The sequence below is a fragment of the Vanessa cardui genome, chromosome Z, assembly GCF_905220365.1.
Source record: "Vanessa cardui chromosome Z, ilVanCard2.1, whole genome shotgun sequence".
In the NCBI taxonomy this organism is placed as follows: Eukaryota; Metazoa; Arthropoda; class Insecta; order Lepidoptera; family Nymphalidae; genus Vanessa; species Vanessa cardui.
This window is the reverse complement of record NC_061154.1, coordinates 16469017-16483815: the sequence shown is the minus strand read 5'-3', so window position 1 is coordinate 16483815 and position 14799 is coordinate 16469017. Positions and strand designations below refer to the sequence as shown.

The window sequence follows — 14799 nt, the reverse complement described above, 5'->3', positions numbered from 1 at the left end:
AAACGCGTAAGCTTAGTCTTGAAACAAAACGACTATATAATCTCGGCAACAACTATAAAATGTAACGTTAACCGTTCCGAGAAACAGACGTTATCAGTCACCCCAGGCTAAGGCAAACATTGCGATTTACCTGCCCCATCCCCATCCCCTTCGCTACCTGCGCACGCGCAGGATCCCATGTGCCTATCCGCCATTCATAGTCAATTCACTCAGTCTCGCCACAACGTCGGTTTCGGCAACATCTGCCGCCCAGTGGTTTAAAAATTACACTTGACATCATGTGCGTGATAATCAAATGACAATTAAATACGGTTTACATAAAAAGGCCCTTATTGTCAAGGTCATTAGATTCACTATCACTTGGACATTGTAAAATGGTGAGTAGTAATTAGTTCATTATCAATTGTAACGGCGCGTACATTTGAGATAAATTACGAGTGATATTTGAATATTATTCGGTAGCTTGCATTCGCTTCATCCTAGAAACGCACACGTGTTTACTAGACGAATATAAACATATTTTTTTACTATGTACACATTCGGTATAAGTGGTCGTATGTTATTTCGAAGTGCTCTTTTTGATTGTATATTAAATGTTTTCCTATTTCCTCCTTTGTAGTGATGACACATTAATAATATCACGCAATTTGCATTATTATAATCACTCGCTTGTGTTATTATTATTCTATCAATGCTACGCGAAGATATCGTCGAAATAACGTTACGAAATTTCGGTTGTATCGAATTGAAAAACGAATGTTTTTTAAATATCGAATTATTATACTTATTATTCTATTGATATAATTATGAGTACACGAGTTGTTTTTAAAAAAACCGATTGCTCTAATAACGGGTAAATTATTAAATTATATAAATAATTTTCCTTAAATATAGTCAATATAATTATATGTATTATTATAATCATACTACCAAAAGTGTAAACAATTCATAATCTTATAAAAATATAATTTCAAAACGTATCGTTCACTTAATCGCGATTATTAGCGCTAATTCGAATTGCCTACATCGCTATAAATACGTCAAAACTGTAATCCGTCTCGACATATACTGTTGTTATTAAATTAAAAAGAAATTATAAAATAAATCACACGTGTTCTTGTAGAAGTACAAAATTAACTTTCGTCAAATTCGTAATAAATAAAAGCTAAAAGACGAAGGGTTCACCATCTAACTTCTAGCGAGGGGTAGGGTACTATATAAAATATTGTTTTAATCGTAGGATTATTCGGAAATTGTTTATCTGAATTGCTAGAATTAAATATCAACACGCTCTGAAATGAAGAAATTAGTATATTAATAAATAAATAAATAATAAATATCAGACAACATCACGTACACTACTCTGATCCCAATGTAAGTAGCCGAAGCACTTGTGTTATGGAAATCAGAAGTAACGACGGTACCACAAACACCCAGACCCAAGACAACATAGAAACTAATGGTATTCTACATCGACTCGGCCAGGAATCGAACCCGGGACCTCGGGGTGGCGTTCCCATGAAAACCGGTGTACACACCACTCGACCATGGCGGTTGCCAAATTAATATTATCCTTATACAAGAGTATTGTTCTATCTAATAGACACTTTGATTGACACTAACATCTGCACACTATAATATTAATGATTAAGTTTCCTGTACTTCACCTGTCTCGCGTAAACCATAATCACCTCGATGGTTACGATTGAGTAATTAACGATATTTGTAAACTTACCAGGCAGCCATGGAACCTACCGTGTCTGGTCATTCCCCCCATGGAGTCTCCGGTCGCGGCGCGTGGGGAGGCTTGAACGTAGCCTACGAGATGCAGGACCCCAGCAAACCTGGGTTAGTATACTTGTATAAAACTTCATATATAACTTTAGTTCTTATATGAAACTATATATTAATGTATCCATACGCTCAACAACAACAACAACAGCCTGTAAATTCCCACTGCTGGGCTAAAGGCCTCCTCTCCCTTTGAGGAGAAGGTTTGGAACATATTCCACCACGCTGTTCCAATGCGGGTTGGTGGAATACACATGTGGCAGATGCAGGTTTCCTCACGATGTTTTCCTTCACCGCAGAGCACGTGATGAATTATAAAGACAAATTAAGCACATGAAACAGCGGTGCTTGCCTGAGTTTGAACCCGCAATCATCGGTTAAGATGCACACGTTCTAACCACTGGGCCATCTCGACTACGCTCGATGCTTGATATAGATATCAGGAAGCGAATTATTGTTAATGTCATATCACACAGAAATATCTATTTGCTATGTCCTTGACACAGATATGTCAACGGATACAAATTGAGCGACGATAATGAAGGGTTGTTAACGATAAAACTAATTTGCTCGTTGTCGATATACCTGTAATTTGTGTAATGCGCTTTGCGATTCATGCTCAGCAACGCTTTTGCTGGCGACTGTACTGTTTTAAACCGAAATGTATTTGACTGCGATGCTTGTAAATTTTTGGTGTGAATTATTTGGTGATGACATATCCTTGGCTGATTATTGCAATGCGATTATGATAATTATGTAGACTATAACATACTATATACTGTGATTATTATTTGATTACATAATAATCTTCTAAGAAAATTCAATTGATGTTCTAATGAGTGCATTAAATTATTTTTTTCTTTGAACAGTAATTCAAGTTAATTTGTTTATTTTCTTTGGGTTGATGTAATTTGCTAATCATGGTTTATATAATAATAATTTTAATATATGAGTAAATTGAGACTTTGAATCTATTCGTAATAATTTTAGTACATATTATTAATAGAATACGAGATATTTATTGTGTGATTTTGCGAATTGCAACAGCGATGTCAATAAGTAGAAGCAATATGATATAACATTTTATTTCATTCACATGAACAAACTTTTATTTTATTTAATTATTAGACTTGGTGGTAGGGCTTTGTGCAAGTACTCCTGGGTAGGTACCACCGCTCATCAGATATTTTACCGCTAAAAAACAGTACTCAGTATTGTTGTTCCGATTTGAAGGGTGAGTGAGCCAGTGTAACTACAGGCACAAGGGACCTAGCATCTTAGTTCCCAAGGCTGTTGGCGCATTGACGACGTAAGGAATAGTTAATATTTCTTACAGCGTCATTGTCTATGGGTGATGGTGACCACTTACCATCAGGTGGCAAATATGCTCATTTGCCAACCTGTTCCATAAATATCAGTAGTATCTTTGTTGTTGGAATAAAATACGTCAAGGAGCGTTACTTTATGTTATTATTGTTTTAATGATGAAAATATTAATAATTTATTAGTGCACTGCGATTTTTTTTTTATTTTATGACATTGAATACAATACTTAAGCGAAAGTTACAGTTTATAAGAAATTCAGGTATACATATATTTATTAGTTTGCGGAAAAGTGATCATTCTAATAATTTATTATTGAAAACGACACTGAGACCGATATATCCGTCTCATTCTGCCATATCCAAAATATCCCACGAGCGAAGAGTGTCATAGTTAATAATTGTAAAGTTAAATATTCCTCCATCGACACACGTAGTTATTGTTCTGAGACAGGGTCACAATATTTACGTAACCAATACATTAGCAGCGCTCTACGCACCGTGGGACCTATTTCTTTTACCCGTAACCTCGTCTACTAGAGATAGCTATATCGTGTAATAATCATTCGAAGGAAATATTATTGAAAATTTAATACGGCTAATTTAAATTGTACATTATTTAAAAGAAAAGTCATTGAAATTGCAATAGTCTCTGTTTTGCAGACTAATAATGAATTATTATTAATATTAAATCCTTAAATGTATATATTTATATAGTTTTATCTTGACCGCTTGGAACAGTGGCAAGAATGTTATATAATAATAATCTTAAAATATTGATAAAGCAGTGTATCAATATATAGGGATAGTGATCGTCTCCTTTTTATAATATAGGACAGTCAAATGTACCACTTGGTGGTAAGTAGATGGCCATTAGCATTGTAAGATATAATAATCACGCCTTATATGGACAATGTGCCACCAACCTTGGAAGTTACCTATTCTGTTACACTGGCTCTTTCATCCTTTGAATCGAACGCAATAATACTATTAATATTGCAGTTTTGCGGTAGAATGTAAAATCTGAGGAGTTATACGTTAAATGCAATAGTTTAGCATGTCGATTCAATTTAATTAACTTAAAGTAATAAAGTCTTTTAGCTATTTTATTTAAATCGTAACTTAAGGTAGCTTGTATTAAGACTTGGCGACTTTTCTCGCTGTCTCGTTTGATTAAACATCATTTATGATGTCGTTGTTGATATTAAAATGTCATCCTGAGAGTATACTTGGTGGTAGAGCTTTGTGCTGGCTCGTCTGGGTAGGTACCACCCACTCATCGGTTATTCTTCCGCCAAATAACAGTATTCGGTATTGTTGTGTTCCGGTTTGAAGGGTGAGTGAGCCAGTGTAACTACAGGAACAAGGGACATAACATCTTGGTTCCCAAGGTTGGTGGCGCATTGGCGATGTAAGGAGTGGTTGATGTTTCTTACAGCGTCATTGTCTATGGGTGATGGTGACCACTTACCATCATATGGCACATATGCTCGTCCGCCAACCTATACCATAAAAAAAATCCTTGTCTTTCGTTTTCCTCGTACCGAATGTTATCAAGTCTGTAGTCATTCGAAAATATCGATAAAAGAATATATAAGATAATATTCAGCTAGTATTATTGCAGTATATGCTATGCCAAGAGTTGCTATTCAAGTAAAAAGATAATTTTACAAGTTCTTCTGGGCAGATATTCTGACAATGCTGTTTTAATATAAATACCCTAATGTTTAAAAAATAGTGCATGAATTGTAGGATGAAGTATGGCTGATTTTTATTGTAATCTACACAAACACACTGAAATACTAAGACTACCTGATATAAATTATACACGGGTGTAAATTTACTGTTGGCATGCACTATTCTGTTAGTAATTATTAAAACTATGATACTCTGAACTTTAAGATAAATTAAAGATATTTATTATACAACAACAACAGCCTGTATCCCACTGCTGGGCTAAAGGCTTCCTCTCCCTTTGAGGAGAAGGTTTGGAACATATAGGATTTTAAATTAACATGGTTATTTTTATTACTAAAGTTATTAATTTCGGGAAATTTACCATGTTTTTTATTTTTGTTCGGTGGAGCTCGATATTTCGACATTGTCTACGAATGTCTTGTTCACGAGACTGAACATAACGAAAATAAACAACATGGTAAATATCCCGAAATTAATAAGATTTGGAACATATTCCACCACGCTATTCCAATGCGGGTTGGTGGAATACACATGTGGCAGAATTTCTATGAAATTTGTCACATGCAGGTTTCCTCACGATGTTTTCCTTCACCGCTGAGCACGAGATGAATTATAAAGACAAATTAAGCACATGAATCAGCGGTGCTTGTCTGGGTTTGAACCCGCAATCAACGGTTAAGATGCACGGGTTCTAACTACTGGGCCATCTCGACTCTAGATAAAGATAAATTAAATATATTTTAATATATTTGATTAAATATATTTCACGTCTGCGTAACTAACAGGGACATATAAATTTTAAGTACAATCAACTTTGATGTAAATTCAAAATGGCCGTCCAATCAAATATAACTTATTTCGTAACTTCAATTGACGTCTCGGACAGCGCGTAAAAATAAATGCCGGGGGTGTCACCGATTTGCTTCGGATGAAATTGTTTTTCACTCACCCGTCACGTTGCTCACGTGGCCGACATCCCCCAGTCAGGAGATTGTCTTGTGTTTCTTCATTGGGTATTTTGATTGAGTTCGACTCGCCGACGAGACGAGCTTAAGGAAATGTCGTTTAAATGACGGGAAAGCAGAAACAATGGTAAAGATATAATATTTACACGATATTGGGTACATTTCCTGGCTTTTTTAGTGTTCCATCGTGGCTGGGTCTGGCGAATTTATTCTTTGATGTTTTGAGTAATGTAGACGTAATAACGATCAGTCCCCATTTGATTCTTTACAATTTATTATAATATAATCTTTGATTTGTAAGCAAAGCGATATCTATTTCGAGGTTTGAGCCATTTGTTTTTGAGTTGAGGAATAACTAATAAATGTTTGCCTTAATTGTCTGCAGCGTAAGCGGTATGGCCGGGTCGAGTAAAGACGCCAGCGTTGGCGTCAACTTGGGCCAAATGCCGCCAGCGGGTATCAGGAACAAGAAGCGCGCGGCTATGGCCACATCCGTGGTCTCCATGGCCAATTCGGTGCCAACCATGCGTGAGTATAAAACAGTCGGTGATGGGGTACCTTTGATGAATGTTTCGTAATCGATGTTCGATGTATTGTTACCCGAATTACTTGACTTACGCATTCGAGTCTAGAACTCGAGATTATATGTGTTGTATGTTAGTGTTTATTGTTTGGCGGCATATCGTCCGTCATCGATGACGTGACGCTGTAGCGTGGAGATAGTGTACCACGGTTCCGAAACCGTGTGCTGCATGAGCGACATATAGTAGGACACAAATTAGATGTAGCATCGGAAAATGCAATGGAATGAAATTAAAACCGATTACTGCCGATTTACACGACCAATAGAAATAGCTCCCTATCGCGCCATTAGACGCTATTCGTCGCTATAGATTCACGCGACAGAGAAAGCAACTGAATATAAATCGACGCGTCAAATTGACGAATATATTAGGTCAAATGATATTACAAGTTATTGCGTTTGTGCAAAGATCATATTCGCATGAGAAATAGATATTGATAATTTGGGATAGCGTACTCAATTCGGATGTGATCGGTTTTACGAATTTTGCCGATGCGACATCTAAGTTGTGTCGTACTATACGGAGGTTATGAATAACCGTCCAAGTTGAGGGCACACGTCTTTACGTTTTACTTTTCTTTTTGTAATGTCCTATTAAATGTGGTCAGTGTTCTTAGCTTTACGAGGTCCCTGTTGGGTTGTTGTTCGTAGTCGTAAGTTTATTCGCACCTGTCACTTGTTCTTATAGAAACAGCCACAGCTCAAAACCTCGCAAGTGTCCGCCGTCCGCCGCAGCCGACGCCGCCTCCGATATACCAAGAAATTATCAAAGACTCGCCTCCCAGCTCTCCGAGTACGTAACATTTTTTAACTCGACCTATTATACTAATTATTATTAAACTGATTTTTGTTACAAAATAATTGCTTGTGGATAAAGCCGTTGGTACATCTAGCTTGTTGGAAAATAAATCATTCGTTAATCAAGCAGCTCAGTAGACCCCATTCTATAATTGATTAAAATATACCATGTATTGGAAATATCGACGACCTCTGGTCGAGTGGTGTGTACACTGGTTTTCATGGGTCCGCCACTTCGAGGTCTCGGGTTCGATTCCCGGCCAAGTCGATGTAGATTATCATTACTTTTCTATGTTGTCTTGGGTCTGGGTGTAATGTATGTGGTGTCTCCTATTTATTTATTTATCTTAAAATACTCTAGAAGCTTGTCCACTATATAGAATGTTCAGTAACTATTATTAAAAATGATAAAATTTAAAATTATATAATGATTCATGAAAAATTTCATTCGCTAATAAAGCAGCTCAATAGACTCCCTTCGAAAATTGATTACAATATGATACCGTCAAAATGTATATGAAATATCTTAAAATACTTGAAGCTTGTCCAGTATATACAATTCAAGTTTACTTTTATATAAAAATGAGATCTTTTTAATGATATAACGATCGATTGAAATCACGTTGTCGTGAAAATTATCGTGTTATTTTATTTTCTAGGTTCGGAGCGTCCGCTGAAACCCAAGCTCGAAAACAAGTGAGTGATATATTAATATTGATTAAAAAGCGTTATTTCGTAAATTGACGAAATTTAAATATTCGCTTTGATTTGTGACGCAATCATTATAGACAGACAAACAAGAAGTATTAACGACTCCTTGCTTTGTTAAAACGTTGCCAAACTTAAACCCTAAGGTGTTATTTCCCTGCCAGTAAATACACTGGCTCATTTCTCTACAAACTTAAACACAAGAATATAGAACGTTGGTATTTGATGTTAAAATAATTGGTGCGTGGATACCCACACGGGTACGCATTATTCCTGTCACCCTGTAGCCAGTTTAGTTGCGTTTATGAAGGCTGCCCTCGACGATATTGTCCTTGTACTGAGATGTAGTGAGTCAGTGAATGCACAGAAGTTATATTAAATACCTTAAGAGTTAAGATGGTACAGTGGTTTGAACGCGTGCATCTTAACCGATGATTGCGGTTTCAGACCCAGGCAAGCACTGCTGATTCATGTGCTTAATTTGTCCTTATAATTCATCTCGTGCTCGGCGGTGAAGGAAAACATCGTGAGGAAACCTGCATGTGACAAATTTCATTCAAAAATTCTGCCACATGTGTATTCCACCAACCCGCATTGGAACAGCTTGGTGGAATATGTTCCAAACCCCCGCCTTAAAGGAAGAGAAGGCCTTATCTCAGCAGTGGGAAATGTATAGGCTGTTATTTTACTTTATTAAATACTCAACACTCGATAGTCGGCTAAGGCCAATGGTATACAAGTGATATTATTCAAATTTACGACTACTATGTGTTAACTCGAAACACAACAAGACGTAATATAAGTTACTTAAATAACCAATAAAAATACTTTAATCGATTTGGAGATTTCAACCCATCAGAAAACGTAAAACGAGTTTGCCATTGAAGCACATCAAATGTTTTAAAGATGTATCTTAAGTTTGTGTCATTAAGGCTATAAATCGTAACATTAAAATGTATTACAAAAGTTATTTAAAGTACAAGAAAAATCAGACGAGCGAATCAATCTCACGTAAGAGATAGTCGAGTTGGCCCAGTGGTTAGAACGCGTGCATCTTAATTCTTAACCGATGACAGCGGTCCTTGCCTGGGTTTGAACCAAGCACCGCTGATTCATGTGCTTAATTTGTCTTTATAATTCATCTCGTGCTCAGCGGTGAAGGAAACCTGCATGTGACAAATTTCATAGAAATTCTGCCACATGTGTATTACACCAACCCGCATTGAAACAGCGTAGTGGAATATGTTCCAAACCTTCTCCTCATCAATCAGCGGTGTTGCCTGGGTTTGAACCCGCAATCATCGGTGGTGGCTTGGTTCAAACCCAGGCAAGCACCGCTGTCATCGGTTAATAATTAAGATGCACGCGTTCTAACCACTGGGCCATCTCGAATTTCATAACTTTCCAGGAAGTACATCCTGTACTTCTGTACAATGCAGGCTAGGCTTATATATATACCGATACCATTGCTGAGCCAACGTTTGTACTGATTTGTGTTATTAATTTATTTTTAATGGCAATAATCCTTAGTTTATATACTTATTAACATATACAAACTTTAAACCAATTAACTTTGTTTTTTATTATTGAAGTCGAGGCGGTTGCTTTCATGAAAATTGATAGCTACTAAGGGTAAAGTTTCTAATATACTTGAGTACAGCTAATTGACAAAATATTAATTGTTTATATCCTATCGTATCGTATTGTTTAAAGTTATCATTCAGTACAGATTATAAGAGCCGGGTTTAATAGGTTTTTATTATAATATTTTAGCATTATATTATGTATATAATTACAGTTATAAAAAAACTTTTATCGTTGTGCCGAACATTATTGAATAGTTAGCTTTATATTTAGTTAAGCTACCACCGGTTATATCATAAATAATAAATCTATAATCAAGAAGAATCGGCTCTGAATTGGTGCACAAGTGTGTTTGCAAACACAGATGCCCACAATTCTATCAATCTGATAACCCGATGGGACAGTTGCAGCACCGACAGCTTTACGATATTTTCAAAGACCGGGAGTGTACACGCTTCCAACTTCGGGTTTCATAGAAGACCCAAAAATTTATCGATCAGACCTGGGTTTGAATCCAGGACCTCGGTTTCTGCAGCCATACATCAAGCTGCTAGACAAACGAGTCCATCATAATCAATGTGGCATTACTCGTTTCGTAGAGTTGGCGCCAGCTGCACAGCGCCACACATGTTGGGCAATGAGCTCAACCCGGAGAGTGGGGCTGCCCAACGCTTGCAGGAACAACTTAGTGCAGAGTTGGCCGCACACGCAGTTGGCTCCAATGCGCCCGGTGGGCCCGATGTGCTCGTACCACCACCGCTCATCAACAAGGCTACCCCCGTGAGTAACACACCCTCCCCTCAAACCCCCATCTATCTTTCAAAAGTTACTTACACTTTTACACTCACCATATGTGTTAGATTTAAACAGCCATACCTAAGCATTTGCCCATTTGTCAGTCCAATTTTCTAAAGGCAATAAAGTACATATAAACTTTAGTATCTGTTAACATAACGATCTAAAAATTATTAACCGTTTCTTAAATTGATAGCGGCGCTATCAACTTTGGGAACTAAGATGATATGTGTGCCTGTAGTTACATGAGCTCAAGCATTCTTCAAACCAATCATTGGTAGTCTATCTAAAGCTTCACGATCAATTAAGGAAGATATTTGTGTAGATATTTACGTGTCCTGTATGAACACCGACGAACATTAACTCCAAGCTCCTCTATCATTTCCATTATTGTATAATGAAACTAAATGTAGTACATTAAAAAAATGGGCAAGTGTATAATGCTGCAAACTTGGCGATGTCGAAAAATATTTGCCAAGAAAGAGACATTAAGGACATTATGCATCGTTTTTGTCCTCGGAATTTTTTCTGAATGAAATTAGAAGATGTAAAAATCGAAAATGACAGAAAACTCTATAGAAAAATCACTACTGAAATTTTATATGTTTGTATTTATATGCGTTATATTTTGTTGTCACACAAACTTTCGTATCCAGAGCACGAGTGCGAGTGGTATACGGGGCACGTCCAGCGCACAGAGCCTCGACCAGTTACTGGAGCGGCAATGGGAGCAAGGATCACAATTCCTCATGGAACAAGCGCAGCACTTTGATAGTAAGTCCTACTCTTAACAAACTATACACACTGTATATTAAACTACATATACATACAAATACGTAAATATATAATTAGGCAAATATATAATAATTGAACGATAAAGTTTTCAAAATCTTTGGACGATTCCGGACAAGTGAAATAAGATTTTTGCCAACTTTTGAAATGCTTAGCTAATAAAGTGGTGATCGACTAAATTCTAAATTGATCATCTGCCCGTGATACATCATCAATAAGGATTGTTAACACGATAACTTACTCAGTAAATCGTTTTCATTTCTAGATATTTTTAACATTACCCCTTAACCTAATATCTCAATATGAGAGGTGGAATTATCTCGGCAATGGGACTTTAACTTTAGTTTTTTACAAATGGAATATGGTATTTTCTTGCGTTCCATTTATCTCCATGGTTTTGGAAAAAGTTTCACTCCAATGCGAAACTGATGGATGTAATAAAAAACGAGATCATAGTCCTCATCAAACGCCAGGAGTTTAAACTCAGCAGAACATCCACAGAAGACGAGCATCGTAAAAGACGAAGCGTCTATCGTTACCTGATCAGAGCGTATCAGCTAGATAAGGTTACAAGGATCTCGTATGATGCATTCATATGAGATCTCTGTGTTCTCAGCTAAATGCGGCGCAAAAAAATATTCTATTCGTGAAGCGAATTTGTTCCACCGTATTCTTCAGATACTATTCCCAGCAACACATATATATATCTCTCTCTCTGTTTTACATAAGATTATAAAATATAGTATTATAAAATTGTTATCGTTACTTTTCGCTCCTTGAACATTGTAATAGTCGTCGTCATTTTGATAATACCGTTAATTCATCCATATCCATTTGTCTATGTCTTGATGTGTACCATTGTACACATCAAGACATAGACAAGTATCATTTGCATTTATGTGCACCATTGTACACATCAAGACATAAGTATGAGTAGTTACAACACAATGTGTCTTACTTCGATATTGTCTGACACTGATTCTTAATCACACCACCATCCATGGATAAAACTAAATGAGAAGTAGGGTTATGTCGTTGATAATCCTACAAAACACCTTAGGTAGAATCCATTATGTATGTATATAACGAGTATACGATATAACAGTGTGTATCGAACTTTTGTTTTATGTATTTCGTTTTGGAACAGTAGCGTCCCTACTCTCGTGCCTGCACCAGTTGCGCACGGAAAACGTGCGTCTCGAAGAGCACGTCGGCAACTTGCTCCAGCGTCGCGACCACTTGCTAGCGGTAAACGCGCGACTTGCGATACCGCTGACCGCCGGTGAGTCATTCGCTCAATGGAGCACGTATTTGAGCAACAACAACAACAACAACAGCCTGTAAATTCCCACTGCTGGGCTAAAGGCCTCCTCTCCCCTCGAGGAGAAGGTTTGGAACATATTCCACCACGCTGTTCCAATGCGGGTTGGTGGAATGCACATGTGGCAGAATTTCTATGGAATTTGTCACATGCAGGTTTCCTCACGATGTTTTCCTTCACCGCTGAGCACGAGATGAATTATAAAGACAAATTAAGCACATGAATCAGCGGTGCTTGCCTGGGTTTGAACCCGCAATCATCGGTTAAGATGCACGCGTTCTAACCACTGGGCCATCTCGACTCTCGACTTTGAGCAACGACTGCCGGTAAAGTAAATATGCCCTTCTAACTGTAAGCTTGTATATTTATGACCGCCGGTGAGTCATTCGCTCACTGGAGCACGTATTTGACCAACGACTGCCGGTAAAGTAAATATGCCTTTATAACTGTAAGCTTGTATATATTTTTTTTTGTTTTAATACGCATAGTGTTATTAACACCGTACACTATCTCCACGCTTTTGTATGTACAACTAACTATATGTATGTATACAGTAGAATAGTCTAAAGGTTAGTAGATTAACTGATAGTTAGAAGCTTAGGAAGAATCAGCTGGTTTCATATAAACATTAGAAATTTAATAAATATTAGATAAAAAAAAAAATACTTCAAAAGTGACCATATTGAAAAAAATAAAAGTATTTTAGTTAGTGTTTGATGTACAAATGATCGCCAATAAAGTTTCAGTTTTCACAATCGATACAAAAATATTAGGAACATATGTACTTTCCAATGTGTGTCACTGACCATCGTCACGTGATTGTGCTAAGCGACCGTTACGTTTCAGTGGTGGCAGGTCCCGGCGAGAGTTCGCGCTGTCCGCGTGAGAACGGCGCCCCCCCACGCGCACCACCTGGCACCGTACGCCCCAACGAGACCATCACATCTGACCGACCCCATCAGGTAATTTATTCATAGCTGTAAACTCAAAACTCAAAACTCAAAATTGTATTTCAGTTCAGTTTTCGACCAACTAGATTGATTGGGTTAAATTTGGGGTAATTGAATGACTGCTTTGCTGTATGTATTATTTTTCAAATCGGGTCAGGTATCTTTGCTTATATTCCCACATTAAAAATTTGATTTCATAAATTCTGAAATTAACATTAATTCTGAAAATGGCAAAACATTACAGACTCTTACTATCTTGCTGTGTATATATGCTATATATTATATTATTTTAAATAATTGTATTTAACTAAAATGATTCTGTATTTTTTAAATGTTAAAAAAGAGTAACTATTGAGTTTCTTGCCGGTTCTTCTCGGTGGAAACTACTTTCCGAACCGGTGGTAGCTTCACTTAATTGTAAAATGACGATTCAAAAGTGCTTTTAAAAAACTTGAATAAAGTTTATTTTGATTTGACATAACATCTTAATTCCCAAGGTTGGTGGCGCATTGGCACCACATACCATCACATGTCCCATATGCTATAACAGTAAAAAAACATGTTCCATAAATTAGCAAATTGTATCGTGTTCCGACGTGCGTGTGATTAGCTCTTTGCTCTTGTTGTTAGTCGGATTAAGTTTATAATGTTAGCAATGTGCGTGTGATTAGCTCTTTGCTCTTCTTGTTATTCGGGTTAGGTTTATAACGTTCGTGTTTTCGTGTTTCCAGCTGATTATGCGCGAAGTGCAACAGAAGCCCAGCTGAAATGAGAGGGACGGCGGGCGCGCCGAGGACACCGTACAAACGTTCATCATGCTCGAACAGCGCCGTCGACGTGATTTCTCCATCGACGCCATTCTCAACTACGATCACTAAACAACACGCTCGACCATCACCGAAGACGTGCGACCTGCCACTCACCACCTAGAGCCAACATTAGTTTTGTTTAAAATATTTCCGCATCGGAACCGACTGGACAGTGGTATAAGCCGGATTCCCCACCTCCAACCAACATTAGTTATGCTTTGTTTAAAATATTTCCGCATTGGAACCGACTGGACAGTGCTATAGGCCGGATTCCGAAGACCTATTAGTTGTTTAAAAGACGAAATCGAAATTGGTTTTAAGTTATACAGCGTATATGTTTGTATGTCTATTTTGTATCTGCAATGATTCGTACGCACATAAGTGTAGCTTGTGTGTTGTACTTATGTGCGGACTACGTCTTCCCCATCGACATCAGCTTAGATTTAGATAATCACCATCATTTATTATCCCGTTCAGATGAAATGAGAAGCGAACGTATCTACGACGATTGTAATCTTAAAATCGAGAAGATATATAGCGTCGATCACGAGTGATTTCTCGACTCATTGATAAAAGTCGATATTTAATTACGACTATTGCAATATTCATCATAAAATCATACCCATCCTGTAAATATATAATTTTAACTGATTGTAAATATTGTCTCACATAGGTTTAGGATT

General features: G+C 37.2%; 1 protein-coding gene across 1 annotated transcript in view; it reads left to right on the top strand.

The window, feature by feature from the left end:
* LOC124543274 (protein AF-10) overlaps positions 1-14273 on the top strand; it is a 35783-nt gene extending 21510 nt beyond the window's left edge. The window contains exons 17-25 of the mRNA XM_047121436.1: positions 1739-1848; positions 6162-6304; positions 7048-7152; positions 7817-7853; positions 10049-10229; positions 10901-11018; positions 12184-12318; positions 13204-13319; positions 14039-14273. Coding sequence (XP_046977392.1) covers positions 1739-1848; positions 6162-6304; positions 7048-7152; positions 7817-7853; positions 10049-10229; positions 10901-11018; positions 12184-12318; positions 13204-13319; positions 14039-14074 — 981 coding nt within the window. The 3' untranslated portion in view covers positions 14075-14273. The remainder of the gene's footprint in view (positions 1-1738; positions 1849-6161; positions 6305-7047; positions 7153-7816; positions 7854-10048; positions 10230-10900; positions 11019-12183; positions 12319-13203; positions 13320-14038) is intronic.
* The last annotated feature ends 526 nt before the right edge of the window (positions 14274-14799 follow it).